Source organism: Neophocaena asiaeorientalis, unplaced genomic scaffold (assembly GCF_003031525.2).
Source record: "Neophocaena asiaeorientalis asiaeorientalis breed wild unplaced genomic scaffold, Neophocaena_asiaeorientalis_V1.1 scaffold964, whole genome shotgun sequence".
NCBI lineage: Eukaryota > Metazoa > Chordata > Mammalia > Artiodactyla > Phocoenidae > Neophocaena > Neophocaena asiaeorientalis.
Window position 1 is genome coordinate 297,936 of NW_020175787.1, and position 18,221 is coordinate 316,156.

The window sequence follows — 18,221 nt, forward strand, 5'->3', positions numbered from 1 at the left end:
ACTGTGCGCAGATGGGCTTGAGTTGACTGACCGCGTGGCCTTCGCTTTTATTATGAGTCTGTGATTTAGAATGGGGGTGAGGGGGCTCACAGTTCATCTAACCCCTCATTTTACAAATGGGGAAACTGAGTTTGGTTGTCGGACCCAGAACCCAGGCCTCCTGCCTCCCAGCGCTGGACTCCTGACTGGTAGATACTATCCCTATCCTGACGGTTAGATTCTTTGATTTGTTGGTAGATTTCAAGCCCATTGATGAACATTCTGGAGTTAATTTCCATCCCCAACTTGAACTTGAGTTTTTAGTGTGAGGAGACAAGAAAAGAGCTCTAAGTTAGAAGCTGGCAGAGAGGCATGAGCCGGGGACCCAGCGGGGCCCCGCCATCCCCCTCTGTACTGCACCAGAGGAGGTCAGGTCTGCGCTGGAGCCCCTTGACTTTCATTCCACGAGAGGTCTATTTCCTGATTCTCTCAGATCCGTGACCCCGGGTCCTCTCTCCATAGGCAGAAGAGAGGCTAGCGCCACACCTCAGAAGACCGGGAAGGGGCCCAGGAGCCCCCAGACCTCCATGCAGGCGCTGCAGAGCGACATCACCCGGCGCCTGCTGAGCGAGCCCTGGCCCCTGAGTGAGGCGCAGGTGCAGGCATCGGTGGCGAAGGTGTTGGCGGAGCTGCTGGAGCAGGAGAAGAAGAAGGCCATGGGTGCGGCCAAGGAGGGTAGCCGGAAGGGCCGCCTGGGCAACAAGCGGAAGCTCTCCGAAGACCAGACAGCCGCCGGTGCCCCCAGGAGCAAGAAGAAGAAGCAGCTGGGGGCTGGGGATGGCGGGGAGCGTGCGGTCTCCCCAGAAAAGGCCCCCAGGACTTCTAAGGGGAAATCCAAGAGGGACAAAGCGAGTGGTGACATCAAGGAGAAGAAGGAGAAGGAGTCTCCCGGCTCCCAAGGGGCCAAGGAGAAGCCAGAAGGGGAGCCGGGGAAGGTGAAGGGTGAGGGGGGAGACCAAGGCAACCCAAAGAGCAAGAAGGAGAAGAAGAAAGCCGACAAGAGTAAGTGCCCAGTGCAGTCCCGGAGCGCGTTCCCCAGCCCCGCCGAGCGCTGTCAGTCACCTCCCGGGCAGGCAGCCCCCAGCCAGCACAGAGATGTGGCTGAGCATGGCTTGTCCATGGTGGGCAGGATGGGCAAAGCCAGCACCAGGTGCCGGAGCACAGGGCCACCGCTGCTGAGAAGGTGCTCACGGCTCCAGGGCGTGTGCCCACGGAGCCCGTAGCTCCCTCACAGCAGCCACCACCACGCGCACTTGCAGCTCAGACCCCTGCGATCCAGGCTCCTGGACAGCAGCCGCCCCTCAGCGCGCTCTGCACTGGTCTCCACCTGCGGCAGGGCTGCCTTTAACCCTCACTCCGGCCCTGTATGATGGGTGATAACTCATTCCCATTTACAGGTTGAAAGGGTCTTTTTAAAATAAATGTGTAGAAGTTTTACAGAGTGAGTTAAAGGAAAATGGTAATAGTCCAGATGGTCCACGGATGGAGCAGAAATCACGAGGCTGTCCTGAGGGCCAGGGCAGGTGGTCGCAAAGGCCTATGGACCTGTGCTTTGACGGCTCCCCATGGTGTGGGGCATCGGGAGGGGAGAGCTCCAGGGCCCCTGGAGACCCGCCCCCTGTGTCTCTCGACATTGACGCCAACATTTAAGACTAGCACCTGTTGTTTAACAAGTTTACTTTCTTCCCTTAGAAAAAAAAGACAAGGAAAAAAAAGAAAAGAAGAAGAAAGCAAAAAAGGCCTCAACCAAAGACCCTGACTCACCATTGCAGAAGAAAAAGAAGAAAAAGGTAGAGTGAGTTCCTGAGGAGTCTCAGGCGCGAAAAGGGGGCCCAAACCCAGTCCCCAGGGTGAATGTGATCAGCCCCAGCCTCTGCATGTCAGGGTAGGGGTTCGTGTGGGCCAGACCTGGTCCCTGTGCCCCTTCCATTCTCAGGGTCCAGAACGGGGGCTTGTGCGTTATGATACACTAGAGAAGAGCTAGGGGTGGGGCGTCACCCTGAGGGGCACGAGGTCTGTGCACATGGGCACCATGGAGTGGCCCTATCTTGCCTGTGAGATAGAAGGATATTCTTATGACAAGTGAAGAAAGCAGAGCCCCCCAGGTGGGCAGGGAGGCCAGGTAGGCTGTTGCAGGTTTCCAGGTGAGAGGAAACGTTCCCTGGCATGTGTGTGCCCCAGCGGGCAGGGCATCCCCACGACAGAAACACACACAGTCTGCTTCATGCATGTCAAGGGCTGATTGCCTGGCGAGGGGGCCCTCAGTGCCTTATACTCAGGCGCAGTTCTCACCGTGGCCAGCAGGGCTTCAGCTGTGGTCAGAAAAGCTGAGCACCTGCTGCTGCAAAGTCCTGAGCTCCTTCCTCCAGAGCACACGGGGGCCGCCATCCCTACCCTCGGGATCTCTGTATGCCCAAAATCTGTTCTGGGGGAGCCACGAATCCTCAGGAGACAACTGTCACATCCCCTCCTGGTGGGGGCAGCGTGGGTGGGGAGATGCTTCAGGTACAGGAGCCTCTCACACGTACTTCTCTCTTCACAGAAGAAGACGGCAGAGCAGACTGTCTGAGGGACACCAGGCGGCAGGTGCACTTCCTGACCCGGGAACCCCCGCTGACCATCTGCTCCCCGGGGAGAGTGGGAGGGCAGGCCCAGCATTCACCGTGGTTCCGGGGAGCTAGACTGGGCTTCGTTGGTAGGCCCTGAAGGGAAGGGGGTTTGGTGAAAGAGGTTGCATTCCTCAGGGTCAGCGGGCGATGCCGGGAACCAGAGCTGTAGAATCAGAAGCGTCCGGGACAGTCCTGGCAGTGACCGACACTGAGTGTGCAGTGGGAGGTGGGCACTGGTCTGGTGCCTCTGTACCTGAGGATAAGGCTTGAGGTCGGGGACAGCTCAGTCTCTCCCTTGCCACTGCCAGTTCCTTTTCCTTATGATTTTGTAATTCGAGGGCATTTCCTCATGGGAAGGAAGATGATTTGCTCAAAACAAGCCATTCTGATGGCTCTGTGCTTCCCAGGTAGTGGTGAAGTGGTTAAGTGATCCGCCTGGCTGAGCCGGCCCCAGCCTGCTGTAAATGGGGGTAATACAGGCCTGGGCTGGTAGTGAGGATTCAGTGCAGTTAATTAAGCTCTAAAGCGCTCAGCCCAGTTCCTGGGACATGGTCAGCACTGACAAGTATCCACTGTGGTTAGTTAATGTCCCTCCCCTGCATAGGAGATGCCAGATTTTGAGTTTGTTCTCCTTGGTGGAGAAACAGGTCAGGAAGTCTGACGTTTCCTTCTCCCAAGGATTTCTTAGCCAAGCGGTGGCCAGCCCCGTGCCTCTTCCCTCTGCCCACCAAGGGTTGGAATTGAATTTTTAACTTCCCCTCCTTCCCCAGAAGATGATGGCCAGCTGCGGTGTCCGTGCTGGCCAAGCCAGTGAGCCCTGCAGAAAGGCTGGTCCCGGGAGGAGGAACCACGCCCAGCTCCCGTGACCTCCACTCACTGACCCTGGCCTGACTTCTGTGCCGACAAAGGATGCCTCGTATGGACATGTACAATACATATATATATTTTTTAAGTGACCTGCCCCTCCCTTCTCAGACCCAACATGCCCAGAGGTCTCGGGACTTGCCACCTCTGCCCTGCAGACCCAGTGAGGCTCAGCCTGCGACTCCTTCCATGCCCCTGGTCTCCAGCTATGCTGAGGCTTTGTCCTTTTTGTCAGTTTTCTCCCATTTTGTTTGTGTGTTTTTTGTAATAACTCAGAAAATAAAAGACGTGAAGGAAAGGTGCAAGTTCCCATTGCATCTGGGGCAAACGTTTTGCAATTGATTGATTCTTGGAAGGGAGAGTCTGGCTGACACTTGGCAGATGAACAAACCATCGCTCAGGGTTTATTCTTGACGGTGTATCAAGGCTCTGTGATACTGTGGTGAGTGACACACTGTTTGCCAGAGAAGGAGACTCAGCAGAAGGCCCTGGTATTGAATTGGGGTGGGGAAGGCTTCCTGGAGGAGGTGGCATCTAAGCTAAGGGGGAGCTCAGGCATGGTCATGGCTGGTTGCTGAGGTAGGTAGGTCAGGCAGATACCCAGAAGCAAGAAATGGAAGGGGGCCTTCCAAGTCACCTTTTGAAGTTAGGACAAGCTGCGGGCAGGCTCTCTTGAGGTACTTGGTGGAGAGTAGCTGGCAGGGACAGTAGGAGCAGGAAGCCCAGTTAGGACTGAGTTGTCCACGTGTCTAGGTAACAGAGGTTCTGCGATGATGAAGGCAAGAAGTGGAGGAACCTGAAAGATGTGTCAGGGTGACGTCCGCAGGACTTTGTGATGGCCAGTGATGCAGAGGGCCACTTCCCTGAGCCCAGAGTAGTGTGGAGCACCCAAGGTCATGGAGTCCGCTCCAAGGCTTTTAGCCTTCTGCTAAAGGCAGCAAGAGGCCGTGCAGAAGCAGAGCACTGGGCTGGGGAGGTCTGGGAGAGCCAGGGTGGCATCCACATTTACCCTAACTTGGGGCTCCTGGGCCAGGCCCTCCCCCAGGGAGCCTCTCTCCCCTTAAGTGTGTCGATCTAGAACAGAGGCCGCAGAGCAGCGTCCTATTGGGCTTCTTTGACCCACAGCAAGTCTTCAGACTTAGAGATTTCAGTGAACTTCTTCATTTGGGGCTCCTCTTGAAAAGTCCAGAAATCTGACCACAGGGGCCTAGATCTGTGCCTCCTGGTAATGAGCAGCTGGGGCACTGCAGTGGCCGCCCCTTAACTAGGACATAGGCCCCCCACTTCCACAGCCGCCACTCCCTGGTGATCCCGACACAAGGGCCCACGTTGTTGCCATCTGTCATCACACTTGTACTGTTCTCAGTATAGAAAAGAAAATGGGGACGTGAGAAGCCGGACCCAGAGGAGCTTGTGCTTAAAGAACTGTGGGCAAGAGCCTGTTTCTTCTTGGAAGCAGGGAATGTATCTCGTGTGTGGAACATGGAGACCAAGTGTGTCCGCGTCCAAAGACTGCAGCCCCGCTCCCCACGGCCCGGCCCCGCCCCACAGGCATCTGTATTTGGGCTCTCCGGGCTGTGTCCTCCCACCAAACCACAGGATGCAAGGTCTGCAGTTCACCCCCTTCGGGGAAACGAACCGGACCCAACAGAGCAGCCAGGAACTGGGAGTGTTCTACTCACTACCTTTTATTCTCACAGGCGCCGTGGCCCTGAGGGCCGATGACAAGCTTGGCTGCGCAGACGGAACTGGGGGTTGGTAGAAAGGAGGGGCTGCGGGTGGAGAGGCTGGTTCTTCCTGGGTGGGTGATGCTGGGGAGAGGGAAAGGGTGGCTCCTCCCCCCCAGTTAAACGGGCTGGAAGGCCGAGGCCAATGGGGGAGGGGACAGCAGAGGTGTCCGTCCTGGGGCTTGGGTCAGTGCCATCCCTTCTCCCTACACCTGCCCACCTCTTCCATGGGCCTAGATCTTGGAGCACCATGTGGTGTCAGAAGTGGGGGTCAGCCTGGTTCATGGTCCATCTCCCCGGGCCTTATGTCCCTGCTAGTGGATGGGGTTTTGAGCAGCAGGGCCCTTCTGCATTGTTAATCTGTGCCGTTCTGATGATTTGATGTGTCCAAGGATGATGGAGAGCCAGGCGCCAGAGTCTCATAGAATGAGGTGCAGGGTAGGAGACGGCAAGGGGAGGGGTGTGTAAAGGAGGGAGAGGGGCTAGGGTAGGGGGCCAGGGAAGCTGTGGCCATGCAGGGCTGGCTGAGTGCTGGCGTCTGCATCTGCTGTGCTCACAGGATGACTGCGGGGAGAGACACAGCAGGTTAGGGTTGGAGTCACCTGTTGCTGCCCCTTCCCGGCATCCTGTGGCCTCAGAGCAGTCGAGGACTCTACCCTCCACTGCCTCCCGCTTGGGTATAAGTACTGACCGTCATAGCCCCTGAAACCCCCAACCCTGGTCCTCATCTGTGAAATGGATGTTGGAGAATGGCCCAGGGTCATCTACCCACGAGGGAGTAGGCCCCTCGGGGGGTAAGCTGCTAGGGACCAGATCCCCTGCAGGGGCCCTTACCCTGACCAAGATCCTGCTTGGACATGCCCAGCCCAGACGACAGATCCTCCATTTCCAGTGGGTCTGCAAAGGAACACAGTGTCCACTTGTTAGTTGCAGCCCAGACTACCTCACCCGTTGACAAGGGGCCTGGGTGGGCTAGTTCTGCCCAACCTCGCCACGAGCCTGGTGCTTGGTAGAACAGACATGAGTGGAAGGATGCTTGTTGGATGGCTGCAAGCGGCAATGAAGTGCGGCCGGGGAATTGAATGAGCAAGGCCAAGGAAGGGGTGATGAAATCAGATGGGTGGATCTGGCGACTCCTGGATGCATGCGTGGATGGGTAAAGTGGAAGGACTGAAGGATAAATGAGTAAGTAGATGAGTGTGGGCAAAGGAGAGAAATAATAACTGCACAAACAGATAAGGAATGCACAGGCGGGCGGATGCATGGCTGAGTGGCTACCCCCCAGGAGTTGTCACTTCGAGTGTCCTGGCCCCAGGTGCGCCAGGAGAGACCTCCTGCCCCTCAGCCTTCCTGGTCCTTCCTGCTCCTGGCACAGCGGCCACTGCTTACCACTGCAGTTATGGTGCCCACGGCTCCTGGTGTGGGGGACCTCGGTGCCGTTGGGGAAGACGCACCAGCAGTAGCCGATGCTCCCATAGCATTGGAGCGGCATATAGTTGCCATTCTCGTCGCACTTGGGCCTGAACATGCCCGGGTGGATGTCAGGGATGCGGCTGACCTCTTTCTGGCACTTGGTCAGTACTGAAGCGACAGGCATGGTGAACACAGTGAGTGAGCAAACCCTGGGCCAGGGTCTCAGCAGAACCAGAGATCCACATACCACTGCTGTGGGCCTAATGCCTTCTGTCCAAATGGCTGTACTTGCTCTACCCATTGCACAGATGGAGAAACTGAGGCCTGAACCAACAAGGTCCAGGATCAAAGAGGAAGTGAATGGCTGTGTGGCTAATTCATCCCAGAACATGATTTCTTCGAACACTCAATGCCTATTAAAGTTTAGAATTGCACCTGTGATTCTGACTTCTAGAGAAAAGCAATGGACACCTTGGTAAGTCTGAGCTTGCATTACTGGGGGTATCCAAGTAGAAGTGGGGGTTACTATGTGATGGGGATGTTATAGAGGGGATTCAGACATTAGCTGGGAGTTGGTCGAGATCGCATCCAGTGTGCCCTCTATGACTCTGTGATGGAGAATCTGAGGCCCAGAGAGGGGCGGACCGTTGATTTCCACTTCTGAAACTGAAGCCCAGAGGGAAGAGACTTGCCCAAAGTCACACAACAAATTAGCACCAGGATGAGAACACAGGACCCATAAAGGCTTTAGGGCTGAAAACCCTGGTATACATTGTCCATGAGATGGAAAAACCCCAAGGCCCTCTTACCTAGTACCTGCTGGCTGTGTGACCTGGGAGAGGGGAGAGGTGCCTTTGAAGGGTGAGAATCAAGAGCCCAGCCCTCGCACGGGAACCTGCAGGGTGCAGTGCTGGGTGGGGAAGCTCATTGCCATGACTCCTGGGATGTTTGGGTGGTTGTTGCTCCAGGCCCCCTTGTGCGGTACCATCCTCCACAACGAGGGTCACCTCCTGAAGGGAGGACTCGGTACCCCAGACAGGATGGGGGCTGGGGGCAGCCAAGCCCAGAAGAGCAGGCAGGAGAGACAGGAGTGAGAGCTGAGAGGCTGGGAGAGTCCTGTGCATGGATCAGGGAGTGCCTAAGGCTCTACCCCTGAGGGAGTTCCCAGAAACCCTGCCTCCCCAAGGCTCCCGTTCCCTCTACCTTTTGGTGGAACTTCAAAAGGCTTCTCCTCCAGCGAGATCTTGCTCATTTCAAACAAGAGCCACTGATGCATCCAGTTCTCAAAGAGCTAATGGGGATAAAGGCAGAGAGTCAGACTCGGTAGCCCTCTCCAACCCAGCCTGACTCTGTCCCTGGGGACAGAGACATGGAGGGCCAGCGGGAGCCTGGTTCCTCCTTAGAGACCCCACAGGGCTTGGTCACCCTTCCATGGCTGTGGTTTTCTAGGTGCTGGTAAGCCGCCTCCAGCTTCCTGAGAATGGCTTCCCTGCTCACCCCGCCTCTTCCCAGGGCTGCTCTAGATGTCAGGAGAGGGAGGGTGCCAGGGCAGGGGAAGCTGCTGACCTTCCAGTTCATGCCATCCATGGTGTCCTTAAGGTGTTTCAGGTTTTCTGGGAAGCTCCCCTTCAGCTGCGGGTATACCTTCAGGGGGTCAGCCTTCTGCAGGGTAGCAAGGCAGGAAGGAAGGTTAAAAAGCTTCCTGGCAGGCAAGGTTTAATGTGCAGCCCATGTTCCCCTGGTCTTCCGTTCTGAGGGCTGGACCCCAGACCTCAGCACGTTGGAGCTTGTGGGGAGGGGAAGTGGTCTGGGTAATACGGCTACACAGCTACAAGACCCCAGGGCTAGGAGTTGGGAGACCCAGTTCCAGGCCCAGTTCTACCAATAACCCTCAGTCTTCTACTCCTTGCAGGCTCCTGTTCATCTTTCAGGTCTCACCTCCTTCAGGAGGACTTCCGTGACCTCGTCCCAACCGCCCAGCTAGGTTGGGTTCTCGGCCTCTTTCCTCACAAAGCCCCGTGCACATCCCTCATCACCTGGTCACTTGTCTGTCTCCCATGCTAGCCTGAGATCTCCGTGGGACTAGGAGCTGGATCTGATTGCTCCCGATTGTGGGTCCAGAGCCTTGCACAGTGCCTGGCACTGAGTGGACATGCAGCAAAAATTTGGGAAGGAAAAAACAGTCATCTTCAGCAAGTCACTTCCAGACTTTGGGCTTTGGTTTCTCCATCCCAAACACAAAACGGGGAGTGGCGGGTCTGGACTTCATATAACATTTAAGGGCCACACTTGTCTTCCTTCACTAATCTGGTGATCCCATATTGGATGTCTGCTGTGAGCCAGGCATGGCGCAGGTCTTGAAGCATAGCCTCACTGGGGGCTTATGGGGATGGGGCAGGAGCTCAGGGATGCCTGGCCAGGTTCCACTCACCAGGAGCAGCCGCATCACATGGTCCTGCGTCATGTTGCCATACTTGGTGGCGTTCTGCATGGGCTGTGGAAGGAAGGAATAGGGTGTTTCCCAGCACTGGCCCATGGAGGAGGGGCCCTAGAGCAGAGCCAGCAGCTGGGGTCTGGGTGAGAGTGTGGATTCCCAGATGTTCAACAGGCCCACCTCTGCCACCTCCAAATGTGAGGGCTCGGGCAAGTCACTACCTTCCTGCCTCAATATCCTATTCGTCAACTCTGCATAAGCTTTCCTGCCCAAGGCTTTGTGGACAGGAGATCGTTGAGTGAACAGAAACGTTATCCATATATGACATCAAGGGATTTGAGAATAGGAGGGACTGTGAGATGCTTGGGAAATGAGAAGTATTTTTAAGTTGTGGAGGACTGAGCCCTCTTCCCAGGGAGGGCCCCGAGAGGCTCCTTCCTCCCCCACCTCTGGAGTTCCTCCTCCTCCCCCAGCAGTCAGGACCCCCTCTCCAGCTCTACTTTTCCCGGGCCAACTGTCCTCCCCTGTCCCTTGGCACCCACCCTCCATCCAGGCTAGGTAATGCTTCCCTCTTCCGCCGCCCTGGGGCTGGCCTTACCTCCGGGCCTTCCATGGGCAGGTCCTGCAACAGCATCGGGGCGCTGAGCCGCATCTTACTCAGAGGCTTGGCGGCTGTGGGGCAGAAGGCACAGCATGAGCGTGGCCCCAGGGAAGAGGGCACTCAGCTCCGGGGACCGAGATCTCAGACCCAGATGAGGGGCTGGAATTCCAGACCAGAGAGAAGGGACAGCGGGCGCAGCTGGGTGCGGGAATGAGGGGTCTTCTGAGGTGAGGGACGGGGGGGGGGTGGTGAGGGCTGTGAGGATAGAGGTGGGGCACGCACACTTGGGAAGCTTCATGCGCAGGTTCTCCAGCTGCAGGTTCTGCGAGGTGACTGTCAGCTTGTCCAGGCGGCCCTGCTGCTGGTACAGGAAGTAGGCGGTGGTGGCCTGGCCAGCCAGGAGCAAAGCCACCAGGATGGAAAAGCCTGTGTACAGGGCTCCACGGCTGCACTTGCTGTTGGGGGCGGGGAAGATAGGTCAGAAGAGGGTCCGCGGAGGTGGCTGCCCCGAGGACTAGCAGGGAGTGGGGAGTGTGTCCCCCATTTCCAGCCCTCGGCCCTCAGCTACCCCTAACAAACACACACTTTAAACACAAACAGGTGCCTATGAACCTACAGCTTGAAGACGTTCCCCTGACCCCCTACCTCCAACCAGTGCTGCCCCTATAGCCCTCCCAGCTGGAAATCCTGGAGCTGCCCCTGGGCCTGGGCTGCGTGGGGAAGAAGCGGTGACAAGTGCCTTGTCTTCTCCAGACCTTGGTCCCACCTGTGCAATGATGGGTCGAGGTGAAGGGTCTCCCCAGGTTCCCTCTACCAGAGGATCTCCTGAGGATCAGGGCTGCCCTCCAGGCAGCCCCCACTATGCACCCAACCCCTGTAGTGAAATCAGAGATGAAGGAAGGAAGTAGGGCCTGGACAGCAGAGCATGCAGCCCACCTGAAAAAGAGAAGTGAGGCCTTGCCATTTTTAGGAGTGGGTTGGGTGCATCAGACAATGTCTGGCTGGAGCAGGGCCAGGGACCACCCCCTGTGGGAATACATCCTCTGCCCAAGACACTCCCTGTGCCTCTGAGCACATCTCTGCCATTCTCTGGGCCTGTTTCATGGGTACCTCTCACATCAGCAATTCTAGAATTTGGTGGTCATCATCTGAAGTAAGATCTGTCTGTGACCACAGAAGTATTGTGAATGGTAATATCTACCGGGGATGGGGGTTAGGGAGCAGGGCGGGGCGTATCTCAGCAGGATTTTGGTGCCTGAGCCTGTATGACCTGGGAGAACGTCTCACGCTCTCTGGACCGGCTGGCTGCACAGGGAGGGGTGGCCGGACCTCGGCCAGCCCTTGGAGCTATTGGCCTTGGATACACTTTTGAGGGCACATGTAAATATTACGTGCCGGGGAAGTAAGGATCCCACCCCAGGACCCTGAGAGTTCCTGACCGGTTTGTTTTCTCCCACCTACCCCAGGGGTAGAACTACTAGGACCCCACTGGAAATTGAGGACGAGACTGCACCCTGCTTACTCCAGCAATCAGCAAGGATAGTTTAGGAACCTCCAGGAACACCCTGCTGCCTAGTAACTCATGACATCACAGACATGGCTCATTCTCACTGGCTCTCTGCTTGTCTGGCCCAGCCCAAGGGATTATTATTCTGAAAGGAGAAAGTAAAAAGCCTGTGTGGAGAAAAGGAGAAAAACCGACAGGAGGGGAAAACAAATCCTACTCGTTGGCCTTCCCAAGGAACAGGGGTGGCCTGGCCTCTGAAGTGGTGAAAAGTCCACCCAAGTCTGGGTCTTGCCTGAGTTCAAGCTCTACAGTCTCACCCCTTCAGCAGCCCCACACCCAGTCTAGCCCCAGCTCTGCCTCCCGCCATCCCCTCTCTGAACCTCAGTTTCTCATAAGGCCTGAGACTCTAGAGAGTCATAATGAAGACGAGACCATGTAACCTGGATTGGAATCCTGGTTCTGCCACTCCCTTAGCTCGGGGACCAGGGGCAAGTCACCACCTAACCTCTCTGAGTGAGTAACTTGAGGTAAGAACATCTACTCTACTTAAAGGTTGTTATATAAAACAAGAGCGGGGGTAAAACTCTCGACTCCATACCCAGCGTGTGGTTAGCACCCCATAGGTAACACTGAGCACAAATCTCAAAGGAGTTAACAGTTAACTTGAGCATCTGGTTGCCTTCCTATCTATGCATCTTGATTGCCTGTCTCCTGCTTCTAGACAAAGGCCAATTCTTGTCACCCCTCTCTTTTTTTTTTTTTTTTTTTTTTTTTTGTGGTACGCGGGCCTCTCACTGTTGTGGCCTCTCCCGCTGCGGAGCACAGGCTCCGGACGTGCAGGCTCAGCGGCCATGGCTCACAGGCCCAGCCGCTCCGCGGCATGTGGGATCTTCCCGGACCGGGGCACGTCCCCTGCGTCGGCAGGCAGACTCTCAACCACCGTGCCACCAGGGAAGCCCTTGTCACCCCTCTCTTCACTTCCTCCTTTCTACTGCCTCTTTCTTTTTTTTTTTTTTTTTTTTCTCTTTCTTGACTAGTAATAATAATTGGCCAAAGTCGGGAGCCAACCAGAACTGGTTCTAGCCAACCAGAACTACAAATGTTGCCAGGCAGAAGTGTTCACAAAAGGGTCCAAAACAGGCAGGACAGTTTTTAGAAGCAGTAATTGAACTAAAAGGAAAATTAGACAAGGATTTGACGAGGGGGCACCCTTTCTGCTCACTGAGCCCATGCTGGGTCTGCAACTCACTGGGAGGCCTGAGCTCAGAGGGGGACCCATCTTCCCTCCCTGCAAATCGTGCCTCTAGAAGGAGGTCAGATGGTAGAATAAACTCAAACTTTGATATCAGACTAGTCCTGGGGTTCAAATTCTGGCTCCAATATTCAGCAGCTGCGATAACTTAAGTAAGTCACTTACTGATATGTCTCAACTTTCTCTTATGTAAAGATGGGAATAATAAAAGTACCCAACTTGGGCTTCCCTGGTGGCACAGTGGTTGAGAGTCCACCTGCCGATGCAGGGGACACGGGTTCATGCCCCGGTCTGGGAGGATCCCACATGCCGCGGAGCGGCTGGGCCCGTGAGCCATGGCCGCTGAGCCTGCGCGTCCGGAGCCTGTGCTCCACAACGGGAGAGGCCACAACAGTGAGAGGCCCGCGTACCGCAAAAAAAAAAAAAAAGTACCCAACTGATAGGGTTTCTAAGAGAATTACGATTGAGTTTAACATTTAGTTATATGTCTGGCACAAAATTAATCATAGTAATGAGAAACAGTGACTGAAGATTGGTGACAGGTATACAGTGAATAGGAAGTATTATCATAACTCCTGTCGTAGTTATTATTACTACTACTGAGACCCAGAGACAGACACTGATTTATACAAGTCACACATGACAGTAGCAGAACCTGGACCAGAATCCAGCCCTCGTGAGTCGGCCCTCCTAGCCATGGGATTCCCCAGGATTTTCACAGGCTGTGAAAATGGTCTCTAAAGGTCTCTATCTAGTTACCTGTCCCACAGTATGCAGTTCCTCATGACACCTCTGAGAGTCTCTCCCAAACCCATTTCTGCCTGGCAACAGCTGACATCACAACTGTAGGTCCCTGTCATTTGCGAATTATTTGGGGGAGCAGGGGCATTAGGGTAGCTGCATTCTAACCACGCCCTTTCTTTTCAGGGGAACAGATGGATGAGGCCATCTTGGAGTTGGGAAGGGGTCCTCTGGATGGCTGTGCTGGCCCCTTGCTGCAAGGGAGAGGGGCACAGGCAGGGTACCACCCACATCCACCCACAGTCCCTTCTAGAAATTTAGCCAGAGACCCCCTCACCGTTTTTGATCCCCCTCCAACATCTCTCATTCCCTCCTGTGATGGCAAAGGAGGTCTCCATCTACTCTACAGACACCTGCAGCTATAATTCCCTTGATATAAACACATATAGCAATTTATGGTAACTAGGAGGAAACTCCTCTATGATGAGCTGCTTCTACCAATCTCTTTTAGAAAATGTACTTCTCCATCTAGGATCCATACTATTTTCAAAATCTGGTCCAAAATTTCTAACCTAGGCCTCATGGCCCAGCTTCAGGGGACTCTGTGAAGCTGCTGATATTGTGTGAAGCTCTAGGGAAGGAGTCCAGAGCTCTCCTGATTTTCAGAAGAGAAGTGCATGATGCCTAGAAAGTTAAAACCCCTGTCCTAGAGGAGCTCCCTCACTTTACAGGAGGGAGAACTGAAGCCCAGAGCGGGCTAGAGACTTGCTCAAAATCACCCAGTTAGCACTGGGGTCAGAGCCCAAGTCCATGCCTCCTCTGACTCCCGGTCTACTGCTCCTCCTGTAGCACCTGCGCACTCAGTGCAGCCCAAGGTCTGTGTGCTCTCTCCTGCCGTTCACACATACCTCTCCTGGGCTCCGGGGCGCTGGCCCAGCATGGGCACCTGCTCGTGGTTGGAGATGAGGTCGCGTTGGTCTTCCATGGTTCCGGCCTCTGGTCTTCCCCACTCCGGCTGCTGCTGCTGCCTCCTGCCTGTCTAGGACGCTGAGCCCCTGGCTCACCTCTTGAAATTGGGGCTGAGAAGGAATCTGATTCGTCCACAGGAGGGCACTCCGCCCACCTAGTAGAAGTGGAAGTGAAAGCCGCAAAGCTGGAAATACCCCCCACTTGAGCAAAGCTGCCTTTAAGGGGGCAGGATGAGTAGGGGGAGGTCCCCCAGGCAGGTGGAAAGGCCAGCATGCTTCCACTGGCTGCCCAGGGCCCTCATCACTTGTTTCTGGGCAGACCTGTGGATTCATAAGGCTCTTTGGATGTTTTGAGAAACAGGCAAATGTTCACTCCCTAGACAGGAAATCACTTTGAAGCAAAAAATACCCAAAATGCTTTGTTTGTCTCCCCTCTCACCTATAGATGAGTGGGTGCAGAAAGGGGCTGTTCCCCCTTTGTGAACTTAGACAAGTTTCTCTGCTTCTCTCAGTCCTCAGTTATGTCATCTCAAAATGGAGGAGGAAAGTTGGATTCACCGTTCCCTCTGCTTGCTTCTAACTCAAGCATTTTATGAACCTGAGTCCATGGTTCTAAGGCTCTGGTACTAATATTTGCCACCACTTACCAAGCCCTCCTTTGTGCCAGGCACTGTGCTAATCGTTTTGCTTGCTTTGTTTCATTTAATCTTTACAGTAACCCTTTGAGGGCTGTTTTATTTTATTATCTCCATTTACAGATAGGGACACTGAGGCTTTTGAGAGGCTACATGTTTGCCCAGGATCGTGCATCCAGGAATTGCAGCCCATGATTTTAACCATTCTACCCTTCTGCCTTCTGATGCTCAAATTGTGTCGTTCAAATTCATGAAAGCAGGGACCTCTACAGGGAGGGAATGAGGAGGGACTGGGAAAGGGTACCCAGGGGAGGTTTAACTGGGTTGGCATGGTTTTATTTCTGACTATCTGTGGCTTGTAGACCATATTTTTTTTATTAATCTTTATGTCTTTTGTGTGTGTGTTTAAATTTTCATTAATAAATGAACAAATTTATGGTATAAGTACATGAAAAGATGTTCCACATTATTAGTCATTAGGAGGCAAATCAAGGCCACAGTGAGGTACCACTTCACATCCACCACAATGGCTATAATCAAAAAGACAGATAACAAGTGTTGACAAGGATGTGAAGGAATTGGAACTCATATATTGCTGGCAAGAATATAAACTGGTGCAGCTACTTTGGAAAACAATTGGGCAATTTCCCAAAAAGTTAAATACAGAGTTACATATGACCCAGTAATTCCATTCCTAGATATCTACTCAAGAGAAATGAAAACACGTATCCACACAAAAACTTCATGGTGGATACACAAATGTCCATAGCACCATAATTCATAATAGCCTCAAAGTGAAAACTACCCAGATATACACCAACTGATGAATGAGTAAACAAAATGTGATTTATCCGTACAATGGGATATTATTTAGCCATAAAGAAGAATTAATATCACAATAAAACTGTTATTTTTTAAAAAAGGAATGAAGTACTGATTCATGCCACAAAATGAACTTTGAAAACATCATGCTGGGCTTCCCTGGTGGTGCAGTGGTTGAGAATCCGCCTGCCAATGCAGGTTTGAGCCCTGGTCCAGGAAGATCCCATATGCCATGGTGCAACTAAGCCCGTGCACCGCAACTACCGAGCCTGCACTCTAGAGCCCATGAGCCACAACTACTGAAGCCTGCGTGCCACAACTACTGAAGCCCGCGTGCCTAGAGCCCATGCTCTGCAACAAGAGAAGCCACTGCAGTGAGAAGCCCATGCGCCGCAACTAGAGAAGGCCCGCATGCAGCAACGAAGATCCAACGCAGCCAAAAATAATAAATTTATTTTTTAAAAAAAAGAAAAGAAAACATCATGCTAAGTGAAATAAGCCAGACACAAAAGGCCACATATTGTATGATTCCATCTATTTGAAATGTCTGGGCTAGGCAAGCCACAGAAACAGAAAGTAGATCAGCAGTTGCCAGGGGCTGGGGGGAAAAGGGGATGGGGAATGACTGCTAATGGGTATGGGATTTCCTTTCAGGGTGATGAAGATATTCTGGAATTAGACAGTGGTGATTGTTGTACAACTTTGTGGATATATAGAAAAACCACTGAATTGTAGCATTTTAAAAGCTTGACTATTATGTGAAATTTATAGCTCAATTTAAAGACAGATTTCTTGGTAATGATTGCTAGAACACATATATAGCTTTGCTTCCTCTTTCACTTGGCTCTGTCACTAAAATGGCAGAGTTGCCTTTTTTTTTTTTTTAGTGTAAATCTATAAGGACATAGAGAACAGGAGAAAAGGTGCAAAATTTTGGAAGCTGGAAAGCAGGTGGACTGGATGTAGTCATTAACAGACCCCAGAAAGCTTAATCCTAAACCTGCAGCTAGAAAAGCTGAGAAGCCACCAATTTACATGATAGAACAGGCTCAGGAATTGAGGTATTAGGCACACTGGGTGGGAGTACAGGTGGGGCTAAAAAGAAGATTCGTTGGAAGTCTGTTTATGAAAACAGTTGGATATCCATGTCCTCTCCCTCCCCAACTATCCCTCCCTCCCTGAAAGAGGACTGGAAGTCTATCCCTAGGCACAGTGCAGGGCATGGGCCCAGTTCTAAAGCTGAGAGTCCCAGCCTTCTCTCCGACCCAGTTCGCAGAATGCCAGAAGCCAGACCTTCTTTCTCCAGGCAATAAATGAGAGAAGGCTTCCCTGGAGAGCATGACCATCCCACAAGGAATGACCTAAAGATTCTGATATTGGGGTTCAACAATGAAACAACCCAGCCAGATAACCCTATAGGGAAGCCCTCAGTGAATGAGCCCTTCACATGGGTCACGGCTTCCACTTGATTTTTTAGACAATCAAGGGTCATGGAACATCTGAAGTAAACCTCTAACATAAAAGAGAGTGAACAAAACAACTAACCAAACCCAAAAAACCATGCAGGAAGCGAAGTCATTAATAGCCTTAGGGAGATAAAGGATGATACTGCACCCATGAAACAAGAATAGGATGCTATAAAGATAGAAGTACTGTTAGAAGAAGAACAACGAAAAAGCTCTTAAAGACTAAACATATGAGGGTAGATATTAAACAACCAGTAGGTAAAAGATAAAGGTTTTGTGTGTATGTATGTGTGTGTGTGTTTTACCCCCCAGAAAGTAGACCAAAAAGATAAAAAGAAAGAAATAGAAAAGATAAGAGAATTAAAGACCAGTCCAGGATGCCCAATAGCCAAATATCAGAGTCCCAGAAATAGGGAACAGAGAAAATAGAGGGGAAGAAATCAGTGAAAAAATTCAGTACAATTTCCAGAACTCAAAGACATAAATTTCCAAACTGAAAGGGCCCAGTGAGTACCAGGGACAAAGTATAAAAATAATTTCACACCAAGGCACATCAAGTGAAGTTTCAGAAAAATAAAGACAAAAGGAAGATTCCACAGAAAGAAATAAACAAGACAGATATAAAGGACCAGGAATCAGAATGACTTTGGACTTCTTAAGAGCAACCCTGGAAACCAGAAGATAATGGAGCAACACCTTCAAAATTCGATGGGAAAATGATTTCCACCCTGGAATGTTTACTGAGCCAAATTACTAAATACGTAGGAGGGTGTCATTAAGGTATTTCTGGACATTAGGTATCTCAAAAATTTTTTCTTCCTCAGAAAGCTTCAGGAAGGTATGCTCCACCAAAATGAAGGTGTTCACTAAAAATAAAGGAAGACCTGGGACACAGGAAACTGAAATTCAGCTCACAAGAGGGAATGGGGATCCCCAGAATGGTGATACAGCAACATCCCAGGAGTAAAGCAACATATCCATATTGGATCAGGCCCAAAGGCTCTGAAAGACATTTCTTCAACAAGATAAAATTGATAGATAGCTGATAGGTCTGAACATACTAAGAGGTGATTTAGATCCTTTTTTGGAGAGTATGAGGTTGAATTATGATAATTTCACAGAAAATTAAGCAAATGAAAAACC

At 52.4% G+C, this 18,221-nt stretch overlaps 2 protein-coding genes across 18 annotated transcripts in view; one reads left to right on the forward strand and one right to left on the reverse strand.

The window, feature by feature from the left end:
* The window catches only part of TCOF1 (treacle ribosome biogenesis factor 1), a 41,035-nt gene extending 35,600 nt beyond the window's left edge, over positions 1 to 5,435 (forward strand). For 8 of the 16 annotated variants that reach the window (XR_003001400.1, XR_003001401.1, XR_003001404.1 and 5 more), the window contains 2 exons: positions 502 to 1,829; positions 2,582 to 2,622. Coding sequence is in view for 8 of the 16 variants with exons in the window: in XM_024732235.1 (XP_024588003.1) it covers positions 502 to 1,041; positions 1,732 to 1,829; positions 2,582 to 2,608 (665 nt within the window). In the remaining 8 variants the exon portion in view is untranslated. Of the gene's footprint in view, positions 1 to 501; positions 1,830 to 2,581; positions 2,626 to 3,418 lie in introns of those variants that run through there. The other 8 variants (XM_024732235.1, XM_024732237.1, XM_024732240.1 and 5 more) reach the window with 2 other exon arrangements.
* On the reverse strand, positions 5,185 to 14,385 carry CD74 (CD74 molecule). Of its 2 annotated transcripts, XM_024732246.1 has the most exons (9): positions 14,096 to 14,340; positions 9,970 to 10,142; positions 9,685 to 9,758; positions 9,084 to 9,146; positions 8,219 to 8,314; positions 7,856 to 7,943; positions 6,629 to 6,820; positions 6,074 to 6,136; positions 5,185 to 5,803 (listed from the first exon to the last, which is right to left on the reverse strand). In XM_024732246.1, exons 1-9 carry the CDS (start codon positions 14,170 to 14,172, stop codon positions 5,793 to 5,795), a joined length of 837 nt encoding a protein of 278 aa, XP_024588014.1. In that variant the 5' UTR covers positions 14,173 to 14,340; the 3' UTR covers positions 5,185 to 5,792. The 2 variants fall into 2 exon arrangements, with proteins under 2 accessions (XP_024588014.1, XP_024588016.1); XM_024732248.1 differs by lacking the exon at positions 6,629 to 6,820 and having other exon boundaries at positions 5,724 to 5,803; positions 14,096 to 14,385.
* Between the last annotated feature and the right edge of the window lie 3,836 nt (positions 14,386 to 18,221).

Excerpts from the sequence above, each read along its gene's own strand:
- CD74 (XM_024732246.1), bottom strand. The coding sequence starts at position 14,172 with ATGGAAGACCAACGCGACCTCATCTCCAACCACGAGCAGGTGCCCATG. Across the intron at positions 6,821-7,855 it reads TTTTGAAGTTCCACCAAAAG|TACTGACCAAGTGCCAGAAA; the intron begins GTAGAGGGAACG and ends CTGTCGCTTCAG. Across the intron at positions 6,137-6,628 it reads TGGGCACCATAACTGCAGTG|ACCCACTGGAAATGGAGGAT; the intron begins GTAAGCAGTGGC and ends GTTCCTTTGCAG.